The sequence below is a fragment of the Crocodylus porosus genome, unplaced genomic scaffold (genome assembly GCF_001723895.1).
Source record: "Crocodylus porosus isolate Cpor-Errol unplaced genomic scaffold, CroPor_comp1, whole genome shotgun sequence".
Lineage (NCBI taxonomy): Eukaryota > Metazoa > Chordata > Crocodylia > Crocodylidae > Crocodylus > Crocodylus porosus.
This window is the reverse complement of record NW_017728919.1, coordinates 670366-692068: the sequence shown is the minus strand read 5'-3', so window position 1 is coordinate 692068 and position 21703 is coordinate 670366. Positions and strand designations below refer to the sequence as shown.

General features: G+C 43.5%; 1 protein-coding gene across 5 annotated transcripts in view; it reads left to right on the top strand.

Annotated features, from left to right (window-relative positions):
* The window catches only part of SBNO2 (strawberry notch homolog 2), a 99768-nt gene that overhangs the window by 16206 nt on the left and 61859 nt on the right, over positions 1 to 21703 (top strand). For all 5 annotated transcript variants that reach the window (XM_019538263.1, XM_019538262.1, XM_019538264.1 and 2 more), the window contains 2 exons: positions 19330 to 19554; positions 21082 to 21164. In XM_019538263.1, the coding sequence (XP_019393808.1) occupies positions 19429 to 19554; positions 21082 to 21164 (209 nt within the window). In that variant the 5' untranslated portion in view covers positions 19330 to 19428. The remainder of the gene's footprint in view (positions 1 to 19329; positions 19555 to 21081; positions 21165 to 21703) is intronic.

The window sequence follows — 21703 nt, the reverse complement described above, 5'->3', positions numbered from 1 at the left end:
AAAAAAAAAAAAAAAAAAAAAAAAAGTATTATGCAGCTAGACTTGCTGGCTCTTTTCTTTACAAGCAGACTCCTAAACCAGCACGAGGTTATCTGGGGAATACAGGTGCTGTTTGGTGCAAGTCAGGAACAGATCCCGAGACTCTTTCTGATGTGCAATGAAGTAATGGCATTGCTCTACGCATGTCGCTTGTTTTAGCCTGAAGAAAGTTATTTTAAAAACTCGGTAAAGGTTATTGTGCATTTGAGCAGCTTTTTCCAGTATTTTCTCCTAATCTGAAGCAAAGACTTAAGCTTTTTTTGGTTGCATTAATCCCCGAAAGGAAACTGTGTACTAAGGAAATGGCCTGCAGTTGCAGACACCAGTCAGCCTCTGGCTTTTCTGCAGGCTTGATTTAAAAGCACCTGAATGGAGTGCCATAAAATATAGGCAGAAATCCACCCTGGGCAGAGACCTTGAATGCCAAGTTCCTACCCACAGTGGTGCTGATTTTAATGGCCCAATTAAGAGCCTCTGAATAATTGAGCTTATGTTAACAGATTCTTAATTCTGGGGCTGTTAGTGGTCACCTATATACTTGGTTTTAACATAATTAAATACTAATGCAGTGTTTAAAGCAGGGTTACACTTGGAAAAGTGATTGTAAAAGTGGTATCAAGATGATCTACTGTTATTGTGACTTCATAGCAAATGGGGTTGGTTCAACAGTTAAAATGACCCTGCCCTATTTTATTTTTATTTTTTTGGCTCTTGTATTGTTACCAATTTTAAGGCCTCCGGGCGAAGACTTACCTGTTTACTGCATCCCTGCTGGCCTGTTGTCTCCTGCATGGTTTTGCAGGCTTTAAGTGAGGCAGAATTTAGGTCTGAAGTTGGCACTTTGTTAACGATTCCGTGGGAGATGAAAGGGTAGATTTCTTCTCTGCTTCCTATAGCTGTGTTAGTTTTGCAGGGTGGATTTATTTAATGGAAGAGTGGATAGTAATGTTGGCACTATGCGCAGCGTGCAGCGTTTACCCCATTTAAAAAAAACAGGTTTTCCAGTAGGGTACAAGTCTGACAATTGGTGCTTTTGGGTTTTCATCTGATCTCTGCTACTTGTTCTTCAGATGCTCAGAGGCAATTCTCTTAGCTTCTGTGCCTGAATTTTGCTGTTGAACTCTCAGTACTTGCTACCTATTCAGGCAGACCAAATCCCAGCAAAAGCTGCATTGCTGAAATTGTGCTCTCCTCCTGTATTTACTTACCACTGAGAGGAAAATGCTGTTACCTGGTCTAATGTCTGTGCCAGAGAAGCAGTCTAAAATCCTCTGGAGTCTTGACATTGGCTTTATTGTGGAGTGCCCATGCCCTCATTTGCCTCAGCATTAGGCATGGCTATTTGAAGGGTACAGGGTTGGGGGGCTAGAATCACATTAAAAAGAATTAATCGAGTGTAAAAAGTGAGTACTGTGCCTGGATTTGTCCTTTACCTCATGTTTCTACACAGTAACATTTGAGGTGAATGGCTAAAGGTTAGAGAGGAAGAAATATTTTCCTTGGTTTATTTACATTGACGGTACTTTGCCTCGTCAGTATTTGGGGCTTTTGGGGAAGGATTTGTGTGTGTGAGAGTTTTTATTTATTTATTTATTGGACCAACTGCATGGTTGGGATGGTCAGACAAGCTCTTGAATGCAAGGTGTTCTTTGGGGCTTTCATGCAGCAGAGGGAGGAAGGAAAAACTTTGTTGTAAACTCACAAAAGCTGGCAAGACAGCCCCAGTGGCATGGTACCTGAAAGTCCTCTTAGCTGTTTGCTCACGTCTCTTTCAGACTGCTTTGGAAGGGCTTGCTGTGCTGCCATGGCTGGGATTTTTTTTTCTTTTACCTCTTGACTTGCCCTTCATTCCCCCAGGTGTCCTTAAGGTCCTGTCAGATCTCTTGATTCTTCCTCTCTTCCACCTTTTCTGTCATGTTGGGCCTGTCAGCTCTGAAGTATAAGACTGTGATTCTAAGACTCCCTTTGAAATGAGCCAGCATCACCCCTGTGATTGTCCACATGAGTTGCTGCTGTATTCTGGACACTGCTTTTTGCACACACTAAGCATGTCACTCAGTGGAGCTGCCTGCCAGTTCCTGCTGATTTGGAAGAGGTGACTCTCAGGCCCAGTGCCTAGCATGATGCCACCACCATGATAATGTTGGCACCAGACAGGATGCTTGCTCTAAAACACTGGAGCTACTTTCAGTTTGCTTCAGTGATACATTTCTTTAAGCAAATCTATAGGGGACAGAAAACATTTAAAAAAAAATGATGTAAGATGGTGCCCACGCACCATGCGGGGATCATGTAAACCAAACTTTAATCTGGTGTGTCCTTTTCTAATATCCAAGTTAGACCCCTGCAGTCATGGGCTTATAATGGAAATGCTGACACAACTTCATAGCTTTCAGAACAGTGACACAGTAATAAAGAGCTAACTGTGTAGCTGCTGAATACTGAGCTGTGATTTTCATTTATTTTTTAATCACTGGAGTCAGAATCTCTCAGGAAAGCCTTGGAGTCTTAATTAAGAGTGGTTTTATATTCTCCCTTGAAGCATTTTTCAAATGTAAAACTCTCCCTTCCTTTTGGTAACTCGATGCAGAACTGTAAACACGTGACTGAAAAAGACTGACATGGCAAAATATGTGTTGAGCCAGCCTGCTGGTTCAAAGTGATGTGTTTATGGCTAGCAAAGAGTCAAGCTTGGATGTCCTCGAACAGCTTTTTCCACTGTGAGCAAAGATGCGGTTAAAACAGTGTGTTCATCTGCTCTCTGGGAGGGCTGCGCATGGGATCAGGAATTTCAGGACTACTGAGAAGCCTTTTGCTCCTTCTAAGCCCACCCTCTTCTTCCTAACTCATGGTTGGATCCTGAAGGTGGGGAAAGGGGCTTGTGGCTAGAGCAGCGCATCTGGAGCATCTGGAGACCTGAATGGTTCTTCTGCCTCTGCCATTGGCCTGCTATGTGACCACAGTCAAGTCACTTCTCTTTTTCTGGTCTGTTCCCTCATGAAATGGACCAGAGTGATGGAAGGTGGTGCCTACCTCACTGTTGTGGTTTGAGGCTTGACTTATTAATGCTTGCCTTGCACTTGGAGCTCTTTTGATGGAAGCAGTCATGTTACAGGACTGCCCAGGGGCCCCAGTAGAAGTGAGCTGTCATCCTGCTGGGGGCTGAGCAGTTGTATCAGTGCTAGCTATTATTTCATTACCTTATTTTCCTTTCCAGGACTAAGGTCATGGTTAGCAGAGGGAGCTGCAGCTCCCTGGAGGTGATGGGGGCAGTATTTCTTCTTTCAGTTTTACTTGATTCGATGCCTCTTTTTGGCCAGCACGACTCTGACTCAGATGTGCAGCTGAACACGCTTGGCTTTTATGAAACCTGTTTAACACACCAGTTACCTGAATCGTCAGGTTGCTTGAGCTTGTCTTTGTGCCTTCTCACGCAACCTTTCTGTCTTTGACCTTTCAGAGTGCAGCTGTCTGTGCTGCTCTGTAGATTTCCATGAAAATGTGCTGTATTCTTGGTATTGGAGGAGAGTGGTATTTTTCTGATTGCTGTACTTTGAAATGGATGAATTTGTCTTTTTTCCCCAGGTAAAAATGTGCTGATTTGAATTCTGCCTCTTCTGTCCCCGTATGTTGCTTCACCTGCAATATTCCACCCTGAGACTGTGCTTCAGGCCTAGTTTGTCATGTTTCCTTACTGAAAAAGCAGTGTTTTATTTTTGAGACCAGACCATTGAAGTCAAAGCAGCCTACCAGCGGAGGGAGGGGCTCTGCCTGACAGCGACTTCATTGTGGGAAAGAAATACGAAACTCAGAGCTGTGAATTGGTGCTCTGACAGTTGTGCTGATGGAGAGCTGGAGTCCAGGGGAGCATGAAAGATAATGTCTCAGTGTTATTCTGGGAGCTGAATGAATGAAAAATGAGGTCAGAATTGCAGGTAACTTGCCAGCTGTAAAGTTTTATCATGCTGTCTTGAAACAAAAGTAGCTATGGGAGATTTAATGGAAAATATGTCAAGCGTGTAGGTTAATGAACATTCCTCTGTGATGTGTTGTCACTGACACTGCCATGCCTTTTATCTGCCTTATCTTTTTAGAGATTCAGTTTGTTTAAGCTTATAGAGCTGAAGTGGAAGGGTTCTTGCCTTTTATTGGAAATGCAGGAAATATTTTTTTTTTTTTGGGAACGGTATAAGAACAAGACTCAATGCAGGTTTTTCAGATACTTTAGAAAGATAGGATAAATACTGGTATCTTTTACCTGGGGATCTCGCCATTATGAATATTGCTGAGGGGTCACAGGAGCATTCGTGACATACAGTCCATATTATGGTGGGGAACAGAGGGACTCAGGCCTTGCCTGCTTTGGGAAGCTGGACTGCTTTAGCTAGTGCTAGTTCAGCTACAGTGGTGCAGCTGCTCCCAGCAAGGGTGCGATGATGCAGATTTAGCCCTTCGCATACAGGATGGAGCACCAGTGTAGTGGGATAAGGCAGTTTTTTTTTTTATACTGCTGTGACCACATCCACATTAGCCACTTATGGTGTGAATGTCCCAGTTAAAAAAAAAAACAAACAACAAAAAACTCCTTCCTGCTCTGATTATATGTGTGTGACTTGCACATGTACACAGGAGTTAGTGACAAATCAAGACAAAAGAATTTAGGAGCTCTGGCTTCTCATACCCTGTTCTAACCACTAGATTTAAAATGCATTTTTGCTAACTTTGCAAAGGTTTCTCATTGATACCCCTTCTCTGGGACATTTCACCAGCGACGGAAGAAGTAATACATAGCTGGAGTCTATTGTGCTGGGTGGTTTCATAGTTGGTAGGGTCAGAAGGGACCTGAGCAGATCATCAAGTCCGACCCCTGCCATGGCAGGAAAGAGTGCTGGGGTCAAACGACCCTGACAAGGTGTCTATCTAGCCTCCTTTTGAAGATGCCCAGGGTAGGAGCGAGCACCACTTCCTTTGGAAGTAAGTGGTCTTACTGCCTGCTTTTGAGGACTCTTCAAATAATTGCTCCATGGCTTTGTACTGACTGGTCTCTGGGGAATGGGGGTGTTTACTGAACTATATGGTCCCTTATTTCACCATTTAAAAAAAAAAATTAAATAGAAGGAAAGCAGTTAATCCTGGGTCAGAGAATGTGCGAAGGAGGGCATTTAGACATCCCAGGGCAACTGTAATTTGTCTGATTTGCCCAGGGTGGACAAAGACATTTTTATGGCATGTACAGTAATAGATAGTGCCAGCCATGTGGAAAGGAGCTTGTGAGAACCATATGCTTGGATTTCCTGACTCTTGTGCATGTAAATTCCCACCCACGGGGCTGCATTCACGCTGCTTTTTGTATTGAAGTAGAACAACAGGGCGTGATTTCTTCATTGTCCTCCAGCAGGTTCAGCTTTGCTGTGACTTAGTCAAACAGAGCTCATTGTTTGTACTTCTTTCTCCTCCTTTTCTCTGTAATTTAAGCAACCTGTTCTGGGCATGTTTTTTCCCCCGACTTTGAGCCTTTTTCTGGCACTTGTAATTAAGGCTCTTATGCTGCTAATTTAAACCCACCTGACTTTATCTTTGGCCATGGCTGACTTGCAGGATATGCTCATATAAAGAAGACGTTTCCTGCCCAACAACCAGCCTTTGATTGTGCCTTATGGTCTGAGCCTCAAATAGGTGGGGTGGGTGCTGCTTCAAAGCTCTTCCTCTTCATGCCTTAGACACCTATGTCTTGAAAGGACAAGTTTGATCTTTTTCCCTCACCACCTGAGACTACTTCTGTAGATCTGGCAGGAAACTTGGAAGTGATCTCAACTTTTTCTCCCCTCTGTTTACAGAGTATATGGTTCCAGCAGTTAATCTGCCAAAGAGATTGTTTGCAGTCCTGCTGCAACTCTGTAAAAACTTGCATAGCGAAGGAAAGAATGAGGAGGATTCTCCCCAATTTTTTTCTCCGTCCTGGGCACAGTGAATGCAAAAGTATAATCTGGATGCTCATACCTAAATGTATTTTGCATGCATTGTAATTTGCCCGTGAGTTTTTCAGAGATCAAGATAGTTTAAACAACTCAGTACAGAATGCCCTAAAGTGACTCCATTTTAGTCACAGATACTTAATATCTTTCCCATTGGGACTTCTGTTGCCTGTCATAACTCGACTAGCCTGTACTCCCTGTTGGTTTGGGGTTTAACTTCTCTTTCTTTTTTTTTCCCCTCTGGTAATCTCTCTCTTAATGTTAATTTCAGACTGGCTGAGTTGGTTACAGATGTTCCCTGCTTTGCTTTGCTTAGGTTCAAAAACCGATTCTTTGCTTCTAATATTTAAGCACCGTATTGGCAGGAGAGCAAGTTTTAGATTCAAAACGCTTGACCTTCAGATAAAAATCCAGCAGTCTCTTTCTTAGGAATGGCAAAAAGCTGCTATAACTGACCCTATAGTTACTTTGCTCTGCTTCTGCATAATCGGATCCCCTTTTAGCAGAGATTGCATAAATCAGCTGGGAAGCCCTATTCTAAGGGTAGCTGCTTCAGGTACACCAAGGAAGGCTATAAACCAGTGGTGCTCAACCCATGGGCCAGGTGAGGGTCGTGGGGCCAGTCCGCAGGCTGGATCCTGGGGCCCCATGCCACCTCTGCCCAGACCCACGTGCCAGGATCAGGCCTGGTGCCATCCTGCACATTTGAGCTAATGCTCAGGTCCACAGCCCCACATGGCTCCCCATGGGCCAGATGCCAGGCCCCCAGGGATTGAGCAGCCCTGGTGTAAACAGGGCAGCATCATACTGAGTTCAGACCTGCAAGAAATCTAATAAAAAGGAACTTGCAAATGCTGGAGAGAATCAGAAAAAAATGGTACTTTCCATTCAGTTTTTGACTTGCTTCCAAAGCGGGTGAGCACTTACCCATATTGAACCCATTCAACTTTTGTACTCCAACAATACCCTTTCTCTGACGTACTTAGTGGCTTTCCAAGAATAGCGAAGCCTTGCAGAACCCCCTATGGGTTATAAGATGTGTTTTACCCCTGGGTAAACTGAGGAACAGAGAAGGTGCTGGCTTCCCCATGCTCAGAAAGCAAGTCATCCACAGAGCAGATGAATTGCAGTTCAGGTTCTCAGCTGCCTCCTTTCCTCACTCAGATTGCTGCTGATGCACGTTCTGTTCAAAACAAGGCCCAGTGAAAATGCTGAAGGGGAACTTGATGCTGACTTGGCCCCTGAGATGTAGAAATCTTTGTCAGTTTTCAAAGTTCCTTAGTCTTCAGTTCCTATTTCTGAGTGATTATATTTTTCTTCTTTAAGTTCATTTAAATGTGGCCCTTGTGGTTTATCCAACACTTATGATGGCCTCTCAAGTTGCATGCTCCGGAGACTGCTGCTGTTGGGTTTTGCAAGAAGTTCACAAGAGTGGTGGGTATAGCAATCCCCTGGATTTCATTTGTGTCCAGTTGTCTTGTGTGGAGGTGGCAAATGGGAGAAGAATACTTGCCATGTGGTATCTGTAGGCAGAAGAAGGAGTTAGCTCAAGTTCCAGAAGGCTTCTTCATCATCGGGCCCATGGAAATTCCACAACAGCAAATTTGGCCTGGACGTTGTGTGTCTGTGACTTACTTGCTAACTTCCTGTTATCACAGTAATTCTCAACTGATATGGACTTGGGTCAACCTCGGTAACTTTTGTGAATGGAGTGGTACTCAGTTTCAAAAAACTATTTATATATATTCCAGTGCTTATCTCCTTGCAGAGGAGCTGGACAGTGAGGGTAGGGAGATGGCAAGACTGAGCCTGTGCTTATCTGCTTAATTTATCTGCTTGTATCCTTGCATATCTCTGCAGGGGCACCCTTCAAAGGATCTGGCGGCACCCCAGGGTTTCCTGGCACCCTGCTTAAGAATTATTGTATTAATGGAAGTAATTTTAAAATGACCTTATTGAGCCTGATTATAACCAAGTAGTTTACTGAGCATCCAAAACAGCGGTCAAGGTAAGTGCAGGCCAGACTGTCCTATAGGTTGTGGCCACCCTCCAGAAAAAGCTGAAGCCATTTTTGAGTCACCTCCAAGTGTCGTGTTCCGTAGCATCGAATGAAAGCTGCCCCATTCAGAGCCCAGCACAGAGAGGGAAGGTCTGTCATAATGAACTGTTTAAGTGAAAGTCTATTGATATTGAAACTATTCATATATCTCAATCAGAATGACTCCTGATATAATTAGATTACTTATAAAGCTTTATCGTGCTGCTTAGGAAAACAGTTTCATTATTAAGCATAGACTGCCCAGCCATTAAAGAGCAAGTCTTATGGTTTTTTCATGAGTGTGTGTAATCCATCACTTGAGTGCCTTCACTCTAAATCATGTTGCAAGATTGCTTCATTATTTCCTCGTGGTCCTTACAGAGGGAAATTACTGTTCTAGGGATTATATATATTTGCTCTATGCCATCAGAGTCCCTCTTTAGCACCTGTTGGCAACAGTCCTCCTTACCTTCTAGCTTGCAGCTCTTGGTTGTGTCCAGGCCTGGGTCCACAGGAGGCACCTCTTCCTAGCTAGTGTCTAGTTTATGCCCTGAAACATGAGAGTTTATATTCCTTAAATACATGTCCTGTTTACTGGGACGGTGCTTATTATATGTGTTTAATCCTTCTTGATCCTAATAAACCCTTCTGCTAAATGTTATTTTGTAGCAGTGAGCACCACAAGTTATATTTGCAGGTTAAAAAAACCAAGTTAATCGAGTATTTATCTTTTTTTTGGGATGGGGTGACCAGAAATGAATGGATTGTTTGAGGCCAGGATTATATCTGTGACTTCTTTTAATAACCTGTTTTCAAAATCTTTTCTTGCATTCCTTTGTGCATCCCAACAACATGTAACCCCCCACCTTTCAGCAGCAATGCCCAGGACCGTCTGTCTAATGTGGTTAGAGTTGAACACTTCTTTAGGCTGGGTTTACCCATCTCTAAAATTAGCTTGCTTACTTCACAGTTGTGTTCTGAGGCATAATCAGGTTGGAAAATGTTTGAGATCTCTCAGTGCGTGCCGACACTTTCTTCAGTATTATGACAATAAGTTCCTTTCTTTTATGGCTTATGAAAAAAAGTATTGCCTGAGAGCGGCAGGTTTCAGCATCCAGTTTCTGAAACTTTACAGGTGAAAGGTTGGTTTGATATGCACTTACAAGGTTTGCTGAATGGGCTGCGTAAGGGAGGAGTGGGAGAAAATTACACCTTAAACTGACACAGCTATGCCAGTAAAAATCAAGAGTTATAACAGCAGAAAAAGTCTTTCTGTCGCTAGGTTATCGTGTTGGAGGAAGCTGGTCTAAGGTACACTGGTAACACCTAGCATTACTGACAACTGCTTTTAAACACAAGCAAGCCCTAAAACTAGAATAGAATTTAGATCATTGCTTTTCTTTTGATAATTCTCTCTCTCTAGGGTGGCTGGTCTCTGAAGGATAGATGACTAGCAGCTGAGAGTAAATGTCAAGGCTGGGAACTGGCATATGTCAGCTGCATGTGCTCGCTGCTTCCTGATGATGTGCTCAAATAGTGTCATGGTTTCTAGGGTTGGAAGGGACCTGAATAGATCATCTAGTCCGACCCCCTGCCATGGCAGAAAAGAGTACTGGGGTCAAACGACCCCAGCAAGGTATTTGTTAGATCAGCAGTGTTCAAACTTTTAGCCCAGTGGGCCAGATGAGTGGCACAGGGCTGGTCTATGGGCTGGATCAGGTCTTGGCTTGCCCCCATGATGGGATTGGGCCCTACAGTGCCTCCACACTGGATCAGACCCCATACTCCCCTTTGCACCGAATCCAGCATGAAAGGGCCCTTCTCTCCAGCCCATGGGGCTCCCCATGGATCTGGAAATTTGGCAGCAGGGTAGCAGTGCCACACTCCTCATTACCCTGCAAGCCGGATGACATGGCGCCGTAGTCTGGATCTGGCCCATGGAGTTAGATGACTCCTGCTGTCAAAAGCATGTTTCTTTTCATGGAGCTGCATTTCAGATTTTCCAGCACTCTCTGAAAAAGGCAAGTAGGTCTCCAACTCTTGGACTCCAAGGGACTGTCACGGGCATAGTTCGTTCAAGCCTCTCAAATTCTGTTTTGGAAAAAAACAATCACAAGATGTGAGGAGGTTGGGTGTGTATCCTTTAAAAGGTTCTCCTGCTATGACTCTTCTTCGGAGCTTAGTTCTACTGACTGGTTCTTTGGAGGTGGCTTCTAACAATGTCTGACTTGGGGAAACCAGCTCATTTTAGTCTACTTTGTGAAAGTGTGATAACGCCCAATACTGAGGTCAGAAGTTTACATCTCTAACCAAATTGTCTTTGTTCATCACTGCCTTAGAGTTGCCTGATAGTCCCAAACAGACCTGCCATCTACTAGGTTTTTTGGGTGGGCAAAAAGAAGAATCTGTTTTTTGCAGTGGGTGGTTCTTGTTATAAGTGATCTTGAGTTTGGAAGCTGTTTACTTGCCCCCTCAAATAGAGACAAGGATTTTTGTGGGTGATATATTTTTTTTTATTGGACCAGCTGCCTAGCTGGGATAGACTTGGACCAGCTTTCAAAGGTAGTGCATCACTCCAGCACCCCCATATAGAAGTTTTTTTTACTGTTAGTTTAGGATATGTGCAGCAAAGGAGTGTGAGGAAAGGATTTTGAGTGTACATTTGCTATAGAATTTGGTTTAGGGGTTTGGGCTTCCACTGGGTCTGTCTTTAGTTACTTGAAGGCTAGAGAAGTAGCCCAGTGCATAGAGTGAGACACCTTGCAGGAGGTTTGTTCTCACTCTCTGGTTTGTTGGGATAAGCAAGATGCCAAAACAAGCTGGTGCTTGGGGGAGAAGTTTGTCTTCCCGTCTGCCTTCTAGGATGGATATTGCTAGGCATTCGCACAGTATTGCTACGGATGGTTTTCAGATCTTGGAGTATAAATGTCAGCGAACCAGCACATGCATCTTATGAGACTAGTTTACAGCAAAAGCTATTAAAAACTCGCCATTGGTCCTGTTGAAAACCAGATGGACCTCCTGTGTCCTCTTGCATTTAGAATGAGAAATACTTTGTAGCCCTGAAGTTTTGGCAGAACAAAACTGAGAGTTGTTAGCACTTCCGGTTGTGCATTCTGCTGTCAGGGTCACTGGGACAGTCATGGTCAGAAAATAAGTGGCCTTCAATGAGAGAGGCTGATGGGTGCTGAGGCAGTAAATCTAAAAAGCATATGATGTGTCAGGGCAAAAAAAATGAGTCATCTTCACATCTAAACTTTTGGGGGGTTTTGATCTCCTGCCATCATAATACTTGAACTAGAGGCCCCCAAAAAACCACAACGTTGTGTTAGTCGAGCTTGCACTTAACTGCACACCTACAAAGACTACATTCTGCTTACTACCAAACAACTTTGAGGTAAACAGACTGTTCCAACTTTTCTCTGAGCCTAAACAGCATATAAAATGAACTGTTTCAAACAGGCGATTTTACCACACCTTCATCTCTCCTATGAAATGTGCACTTTCATTTCTACCCAGGAGAACTTTTACAATCTTTTCTCCTATGCGTGACAAAGCATGCTTGTGCCTAAAAGCTTGCAATGTAAAGATTTTTTTTTTTTTTTTTTTTTTTTTGCAAAAAACCTAGTTGGTCTAATAAGATATCACCTCTACCATGAGTTCTGATTCCTTTTGCCTCTGGACCAATATGGCTACAACCTGGATGCATGACACCTACAAAGAAGTTTTCCATCAAATCAAAATGACAGAAAATTGCACTTGCACCTGTGCCTTCATCCAAGCCAGCATGGCATGCACACGTGCAGACAAGTGTTCGCCATTGTCTCTCTCGTTCATTATGGTAGTGTTTCTTTAGCAACGTACATTATCGCTGATGTGTTTTGGGTAATTGGGTAGTGTCAAGGGGATGAATTTTGATTTCATTGTGGAAGCATTTATAGGGAAGTGCGGTGTAATGATTACAGCGCAGGCCAGGCAGTGCAGGACATCTGGAGTCTATTCTCAACCCTGTTGTTTTGATGAGCGTCTGAACAAATCCTCCCCATGTATCTGTTTCCCCATTTACGAAACGGGGCTGGCCATGCATCTCGAGTTCCTTTGAAAAAACGCACCGAATGCTGAGTGATGTTTACAGTCAGAACAGATTTCGGCACCCCTTGAGCTCTGAAGTTTTACAGGTTTGAAGCTGTTTCTCTTCATTTTGCGAATTGACTTCTAAGCTATTTTGTAAGTTTTTTTTGTTATTTTTTAGGGTTGTTTTTTTTTTCTGGGGACCAAAGTCCATTTTTTGAGAGATGCACTGTACTCGGTAGAGAACCCATCAAGTGAAATCTAATGTTGCCAAGAACCAAGATGCAAGATAATGTAGAACGGGCAGGGAGAGTTTCTGATATTGATTTTTTTTTAGCCTTCATAAGTTACTTTGGATGTATAAGTGAAGCTGTATATTTGCTACAGCTGTTACGGGAATCGCTGCTTCTGATTTCCTATCAAAAGCTGTTACCAACTTTCTTTTTTTTTTTTAAATCACTACAGAAAAGAACAGACACTATTTTAAAGGCTCCAGAGTATATTGATATCTCTAAAACAGTCTGACTTTAACCCCAGGGCAGCGCACCTCTACCATTGCTGGCCAGTAACTGCTCAGTTTTATTTAAAGGTGATCTCTAAAGCAAAACCTATTTATGCCATTTGCTACTCCCTCGTGGTTTATAAAGATGGCCCTGTAAGGCTTTATGTAAGGCATTTTTTTCCTGCTTTGGCCATACAAGCTTGTGGCTAATCTCTCTGGGTAGAGGGCTTGAGGGTTTGGGGGGCACCTCTGTGGAGATACTAGAGTAGGAGAAAATGTGAGGTTTGGCTCTTAGCTCCCCCGTGCTTCATTCAAGGGCTTTGCAGCTCAGGCTGCTTTATCCTCTGATAGTGTGACATATGTCACCCTGGTCATATCCCCAAATTTAAAGGAGAAAAGCCAAGAAATTATACGAGCGACCTGGAAGGGGGGAGAAGCAAGGGAAGAAATCACCTCAGGTGTTACAAAGCCACCCTTGTGTGACATAAAGGTAAGTCAGGAGTGGGGGCAAAGCTTTCTTCTGCTTTGCGTTTCAGCTGTAAACCTTCATTCCTTTATTCTCTTTAGATGTGACTTGTACTTTTATGTGGTGCCACTGCTGGGCTGCCAAGTCATGTCAGGAGGAGAAGATAGGGTTAAAAAGGAACAAGACGACAACCCTAGAAACACCCCCCCAATAAAAATAAAATAAAAAAGTAAGCAGCTGATGATCATGTCAAGTTTGGTGTCTGGAGCTGTGGCTGCTTCCTTTTGGAGCTGAAGTGGTTCTCAGATGCTTCAAACTGTTATCTCGGGCTCCCACTTTCTGGATGTGGATTTGCACAGCCTGTTCTTTGTCCGTCTTGCAAATTCCATTGCAGTGAAAACATGCGTGTGGCGTATTTTGGGGAGGGTGAAGCTTTTCAATACGTCCTAGAGCTGCGAGGGAGCTTGGCTAATAAATCAGGGGGACTGAGGTCTATGTAATGACATGCATTAGCATGCTGGGTATTAGCTAAACATTTTTAGCTGTTTGCACTCCTGGACTTACTGACTGTGAAACCCGAGTGCAGATTTTACAGCGCAATAAAAAGAAACATTTCTGCACGTGGAATAAGAAGGCTGGTGTACAGCTCTGTCTGAAAGCAGGCAAGTGCAGAGCTCTCCAAGTGATGCTGAGCCCCAGCAAAAAGGTGTTACTTTTGTTGGCTGTGATGATTGGAGTTAACTAAGTGAGGTTTGATCACCGTTTCAGATAACTTGAGGTTATTGTGCCACTGTGCAAACACTGTGCTTTTAAGGCCAGGTTCCATGAGCCTCTTCCAAGGAGATGATCTGTTTTTGTTTTTTTTAAAGTATGTTGATCACTTTGAGGTTGTTTTTGGTTTTTTTTAATGATTTTTCTTAGAGAAAATGGGAAATAACTGATGTTTGTCATTTGTTAGGCAGGTTTGATGGACAAAGCTGGACCCGACTGTCAGGTTGAGGGAGTTCTGATTTCTGGAATTGGTTTAAGGGGCCGCCCCGAAAAGTTCTTTTGGAATTAGCTGCCATGTGCTGGGAGCATAATGGATCAGTCTTACTCAACAGAAATTGCAATGTGCTGCACAGCCACACCCCGCCGAGTCTGCTGCTTCTGCCCATCCTGTGTCCCCAACAGCTTCTTTAACCATGCAAGAAAAGGCTTTTTAAAGCACCATGGAACAAGCCTCCGGCAAAGGATTTTATTTCCGGGTGGAGACCCCAGTCATGCTGAGGGCCTTTAATCACACACTCTCAATTTTTACAGGAATATAGGTTGTGTACCTATGTTGGTCTAAGGACATAGGCAGACAAAATTATTTGGGTAAATCCTGGTATCTTTTATTAGACCAACTCAAGTAGTTGGAAAAATTCTTCTTTGCAAGCTTTTGGGCATAAATACACTTTGTCAGGCTGAGGGAGCATCTCCATTTGGTGTGTGCTCTTCCTGGATGGAATGAATAGTAAAGAAGACTCAATTTTTGGCATTTAAAAAACTGATATTTCTGTCCCTCTAATGTTTAATATGGTCTTGTTTTCAAAAGGTTTATAGATCTCTTGCAAGCTAGCACTGCAGTGACAACCATCCTGAAATCCCTTTGAACAGGGTAGAGCTCATGCTGCCATGAAAGAGCAGGGGAAGAGTCTCTGACCAGGTTTGGGTGCTCAAGTCCTGGGGCAGAACTTACCTCTCACCGAAGTTCTGCTTACCTTTTTTATTGTGTGCGTTTGTGCACAGATATCTTATTTAAATAGTCTTAAAGACCCAATCTTACAATCAATGAGATGGTTTGCTTAAGTAGCAACTTCAGGATCCAACACTAGAATGCTGTCTCCTGAATTTACCTCTCTAGTGAACCCTCTCATTGATTGCAGGATAGGGTCTTCAGTGCATTTAAATTAAACATGCACTGTCTGAAAGAACTCCTTGCAGGGTTTGATCAGGTTGCAGCAAAAATGTAATGTTGTCCTCAGCAGGATGCTTCACTGTTTTTTAATATTTGCATTCTCTAGTGCCTCCAGCCTCCAACCTGGTTTTGTGTTCCCTTTGTGCTGGAAGTGAGGACACGCTCTGCTTCAAAGAGCTTGCAATCTAAGCAGTGCTATAAAAACATACCTTAATTAAATTTTTTCCCCCTTTCCAGCCAATCAAATCTCAGCTGTTTCACCAAGCGTTATAAATTTCTCTGACATCTTGGCCCAAAAGTATATGTTAAAACAACATTAGCTGTTTCTCCAGAAAACAGATTGCATATTTAGCAATGGAATTTCTATGTGGAAATTGAAGATTCAGCAGGTTTGTTTCGGGAGATGAAATGCAACCTGATAAATGAGCTGTTACAATTCCGAATCCCACAAGTTTGCCTGGGTGGTGATATTCAGAGCGAGACTTTTCACAAAACACAAACTCAAAGTAATTTCATGTTGTTCAGCTCCCTTTTGCTAATCTTTGCAGGCTTACAGTCATATTTTTCCTATCATTTTGAAGTCTTTTTTTTTTTCCCTCTGCCATTGTGCAAAACACCCACACAAACACAGTAAATGAAGTGGGCATGGCGTATTTCCTGAGACTTTCAAATGGACAGATTTGCAATGGTAAAGGTGGGGGGAGGCAGCCCTCCTCTTGTAGTTCAGCCCTGTTGTCCTTTATCTGTAAGGTCCAGTGGGGCTACGATTAATGTTTAAGACGGATGAGTGTTCATAGATTCATAGACTTTAGGACTGGAAGGGACCTCGCAAGATCATTAGGTCCAGCCCCCTGCCCACAGGGCAGGAAGTCATTTTTAAAACCATATTGTGTGACTTCTAATGCTTGCGGAAGGTAGTCGAATTGATGTCTCTCAATATTGATGCTCTCTGAGCTGTTTTCCCACAAACCGGTTGCTGGCACTGCCAGCTGCCCACCCATATACTTTTTTGGAGAAACCTGTGGGATAGTGCACTTTCTGTAACCTTTGGTCTCTGGGTGCAAGGAGGCAGACTGTTCTGGCTAATTGTGGTGGGTGGTCATAGTGAGATGGGGCAAAGTGGAAGACACCTGTTTTATTTCATAATGAGCACAGCAGTTTCTTATCGCAACCAATCTTGGCTGGATTTAGACTAATGGCCTGGAAATATGTGTGTGTGTCCCTCCTCTTCCCCTTAGTCATCCAGCACTCTGATCTAGGCTTTTAACAAACGTGTTGGAGAAAAGGCATCGCACCCAGTTGGGGTATAGATTTTAGTCCTGAAATTGTAATGGTCCCCAGAGTCATTTGTGTCCACAGTAGATGTGTGATTGACTTGTAACTTTGAACTAAGGTTAAGCAAGTGTCAGCCCCTTCACCCCTGGGCTCCGGAGAACCAGTTTTCTCTCTGTAATGACTTTGCAGCCGTTGACTAATTAGCCCTGCTTCAAGAGCTGTCCTGACAGGGTGTACATACGCAAACGAAGGAGAAAAATACGGTCATTTTTATTTTCATTTTCCATTACAAACACTGGAATGATTTTGTCAGCTGAGAGGTCATGATTTTTTTTAAGAGGCTCTCAGTCAGAAATAGATTCGTTTAAAAAAAATAAAATCTTACATTAGAAACGGCATCTTTTAAAATGATCGAACCCCAACATTTGAAAGATAATGATATCTATATCTGTATCTCATTTACTCCCTGTGCTGTTTTAGTTTATCTGCTGTACCAGCTTGAACAGTGAAGATGCACTGCTTAGTTTCACTTCGGTTCTCTGTGCTAACCCACTGGAGGGATCGGGGTCATGTTTTGGGGGTGGGGAAAGAAAGGGGGGGGGTTAGATTGGATTTGAAAAGAAATCATAGAAACATTCTTGTCCCTAAGGTGTGTGTTTAGGGTTTTTTTTGTTTGTTTTACTATTAATATATAAATGTTTGCTTTAACTATAACAGTAGCTATAACTATAACCATCCCTCTGAGCTTTAAAGAGCATTACGGAGAGTCTAGCAAAGAATAAGTGCAGTTGATAGTGTCCTTTCCGCTCATTTACAAGTGCTGAAAGCCATTTAGATTCTGCCTAGCTGTTTGGGATTAATTCTTATAATTGAGCTGGAGGTCAAAGCATAGGCACATTTGTAGCTCTGAGTCGGTGACAGCAAGAGACAGTGCATCTTTAGTATTTCAGTGCATTTAAGAAGAAATGGAGTCTTGGGGGGTCAATATTTTCTGTCCCAAACATTGATCAGGACAAACTTAAGAGGAAGGAAACTTCAAGTATATACTTCTGGCTTTAGCTCTGGGTGCCCAGAAGAAAGGGACCTGTGGGCTCTTGAAGCTGCTTTGCTGAACTGTTTCTCACCAACTGAGTAGTTGGAAAGGAAATCTCCGCTTGTTACTTCTGAAGTTAGCTAATGCGTGACAGTAAAACAACTGCTTTTAGCATCCAGTGAGTCGATTTATTTATGAAAGAGGAGCTGAATTGGGTTGAGGTACTGGAAATGCGGGTAACAGGTTAAAGTGAGTCTTACTGTGACTCAGGTTGGCCAGTCAGTTTACAGTAAATTGGCTGTAGTGGTTAATGGTACAGGGGATGGTGCATCCTGTGGTATTCTGCTTAGCTGGGGTCCCGGATGTCAGTGTAGATTAGTGAGAGGTGGTGGACAGTTAGAAACGGCTGGGGATCTAGAGTAGCAGAGGCTACCTGGCTATCAAAGGGCCCCCAGCAGTAGAATTTTTTTTTTTGTGGGGGGGGAGCTAAAAGAAAGGCAGAAGTGGGGTTATTAATGGGTACATTCGGTAATAGAGAGCTGGGAGAGATGAAGCCACACTTAGGGGTGGGGTGTGAAGTTATCCTAGATAGTACATTTACAGTCTTTTTTACCCTTTTCTGCTTGCTCCATCTTGCTCTGATTCCAGTGGGGCAATACAAGTGAAACCAGAGGAGGCCGGTGTGGGTGGGAAACTAAGACCATATACCAGATGTAGACATGGCCCTTAATTGGTACCAAACCTGTGCTAACCAGGAATTCTGTTTAGTTCAGTGTCCAAGAGGCCTTTACAAGCCCTTAGAGAGCCAGGCAAGCTGTTTCCCTCTCCGATCAAACTGGAGAATAAGTTCAGTTCAGATGTTCAGGCTTTGTAACATCTTTTATAAAGTTCCTTTTCATTCCCTGCCTTTAAGTCTTTTCTCTCACCACCCCCCCAACCCTGCCTGAAATATTCAGTGAGGTGAGTCATGGGAGATTGTCCTGCCTTAAAGCATCACTCAGGTTCCTCGATGCTCTCATACCAAATTGAGTATTGTTTGAATGTCGAGGTAGGCGACAAATGTTAGGTTCAGTCCACTAGGCCTAGCACAGAGATGTCTGGGGAAGAGTTGGGCTCGTGCCTATGTGTAGCGGTATCACACTTGCATCTTTTTCTCTGACTTGCCATCACCATCATTTTCTTTCCTTCATAAGATGAAGGCCTTGTCAGCTCTGTCCCTTTGTACTGCTCCTGGCTGCTGGCTTCCATATAAAGGTATGAGCCAAGTTAGGATTTAGCAGTTAGAGCAAAGAGCTGAATGTTCAGACTCCTCCAGAGTTCAATTTCTCTCTCTACTCAAGACTCATGGTGTGACTTTGTTTCCTACCTCTAAAGTGGAGTGCAATATCCAGCACATGCGGATTGTGCGTCTTAATGGTGCAAATCAAAAATGCTTTGAAATCCCTGGCTGAGAGATTGTGCAAAAGGGTATAGTCTGTCATAATCATGAGGGTAAAATCCAGTAAGACCAATAATATTGCTTTAGGCTCTGGGAAGACTGAAACTGGCTCAAATCCAGAAGCCAGACTTCTGAGAATCCAGCATGTGCGCTCATAGTGAAAATGAAAGCCAAGTTGATTGAGGTAGCAGGCACTTCGGCCTTACCTCCATGTACTGGTGAAGTTGCAGCAAGGGAGGTTTAAGTTGGATATTAAGAAAAATTTTCTCACTGGGGGATGGTGAAGTGCTGGAGCAGGTTACCCAGAGGTAGTGGCATCTCCATTCTTGGAGGCTTTTAAAGACCTGACTAGACAAAGCCTTGGCTGGGATGATGTAGTTGGGGCTGGTCCTGCTTTGAGCAGGGGATTGGAGTAGACGTGACCTCCTGAGGTCCCTTCCAGCCCTCGTTTTCTGTGATTCTACTGGTCTCCCAGAAAGACTGGAGTTGGAAGTCTTTTTTTCTCCCTCTCTCCATAAATTGAAGACATGTAATTTCTTTTTTGTCCCAGGACATGGTGCAGAGTGAAGAGCACAGATAAAGAACCTTCCATCAGTCTACAAGACTACCCCACCTGGCCTGACAACTTCATGCAGCTGGACAAAGCCTGATGCCCTCAGCGCATCCTGCCATGGACGGGGGGAACAGCTATCCACAGCATGAGCACCAGCAGTCAGGCAGTACCTTATACAGTGTGCCTAATCTCCAGGCCCAGCTCGGTGTACCTGCCATGGAGGTGAGAGAGTTGTTATGGAAGCTAGGGATAGATGGGTTGTCAATAGAGGGCTGATGGCATTATAACACGATGGTAAAACCTTGGGAAACAGTGTCGGTGTTTACAAGAGTTTCATAGATTCATAGCTGTTAGGGACTGGAAGGGACCTTACAAGATAAATTGACTTTCTGGGGTTCCTGTCAAAGGGTGGGGTGAAATATTGGTTCCTGGTCCTAGAGCTTGGTGGCAAGTGGCCAGTTTGAATCAGGGGAGAAAAAGCAAGGTTGCAATTGGAGTGATTGTAAATTTTAAAGACTGTTGCATTGCAGCCTGCTAAGGCAGGAGAGGAGGAATTTACACTGATTGCCAGCTTTCTGTTTGCTTCTATCCCTGCTGGCCCATAAAGCTGGCGCTCATTCTAACTTTGCCTTTTTGGGCCCTGCTGGAGGACTTAGTTGTATTGTATTTGTAGTTTTGAGCCCTATGCAGGATTGTGTCCCTGTTGTGACATGGTGCAAACACACAACAAAATAATTTATTGTTAATAGCTTGGATTCGAGAGAGCACCTGTCTTGGACTATTGTTTGCTGGTTTTTGATTGTAAGGAATCTCTGCCATTTTCCTTAAGGTTGTGTCCCCCCACTAACCTGGTTGCTGGGAGATGGGTCAGCCCCTCTTGTTGCAGCCCAAAAAGTTGGGTGGAAACAATTGCAAGGGTTTCAACTTGGGTTGTTATGGAGCCCCTGAAAATCAGGTCCCTGCCATGGGGCTTCCCAAAGCTGAAGCAGCCAACTTGCTCCTCATTTCTGAAAAAATGTGGCTTTTGTTTTCAGTGGCCTTCAAACATTTTTTTAATTTCCCACCCCCCCACCTCCCAGTTCTACATGCCTCAGCTGAAATGAGGTGCTTTTCTTACCACTCCAGTCACCTTTATCTCAGACCCAGGCTTCAGTCCCTCCCTTCACTTCCTGCCTCCTTCCCCCTCGTGTTTACCAATCTGTAGCCAGGCAATTACAGGTTGAGATCTGCATTTTGCCTTAATTAAAAGAAGAAAAAGCCCAGCTCTCCCCATTTCATCATGTAAGTCCGCATCCCTTTGGACAGCAAAATGACTGACAAAAGAGCCTTCTGTTGGGAGCTGGGAGAGGATGTTGCATCTTGTTCAGTAAGCACGGCCAGTGGAAACTAGCACTTGCAGCCTGGAATAGCAATATGCACAGGTCCTTGGCATTTCCCTGTACAGGCTAACTCCAGGTTAGAAGATGTAGTATCCAGTTTCCATAAAGTTTTGAGATTAGGAATAATCTCTAAGGATAATGACCCCAAGACACTTTGTGGAGTGAATGAAAACCCATCAGGGCCTTCAAGTCAGAAGTGGTGTGTGATCCATGACTACTACTTCTCTGCAAGATGACGAAAAGCCACTTTTTTTATGTGATAAGGGGAGGGAGGTCATAAGATAAGGCTCGAATTCCCAGCTACCAAAGTGCATTATCAAAGTTGTGGTTCTGTGCCAGTGTCATTCTTTTAATGGTGTTGTGTTTTCAGAACTCGATGCTGGGTTCCGACTGGTGGAGTAACGTCTGTTTTCCTGCCCCTTACTCGACTCCATCTTTCTCAAGTGAAACCCAGTGAGTATTGCTCTGCTTTCTGTTATTCTCCATAGACACGACCCCAGTGATTCAACTGTTTCTTCAGTGCTTTGCTCGTTTCATGCAGTAATGGGGAAATAATTGCATCATGCTGTTCCTGTGGCATTTCGCAAACTGCTGCATCTTGGAAAAGCAGCAAACAGCTTCTGTGAAAATATGGGAAACTTTGATTTCATGTGAACTTTGATTTAGGGGGAGAAAAGGCCTTGGGCTAGTCTAGATTTGTTACACTAATGGAGTTCATAAAATGTACCATTAGTACAATCTAGCTGTACTAATACATCATGCAGCATGTAGTTTTATATGGACGGTGCAGGGAAAAAGGGAAGGTATTACTGCTCTGGGGAAGGTAAGTGGCACGTTTATGGGTGAAGTGGTATTAAAAGCTATGGCCATGTAGATGATCGGAAGCTAATCATACTTAATAGAATCACCCCTGCTAAATCGAACTCTCATTTTGAATTGTGAGCACATTTATTTCCAATATGTGCATGCCCTTAGCTGTGCAAGCTGTAATG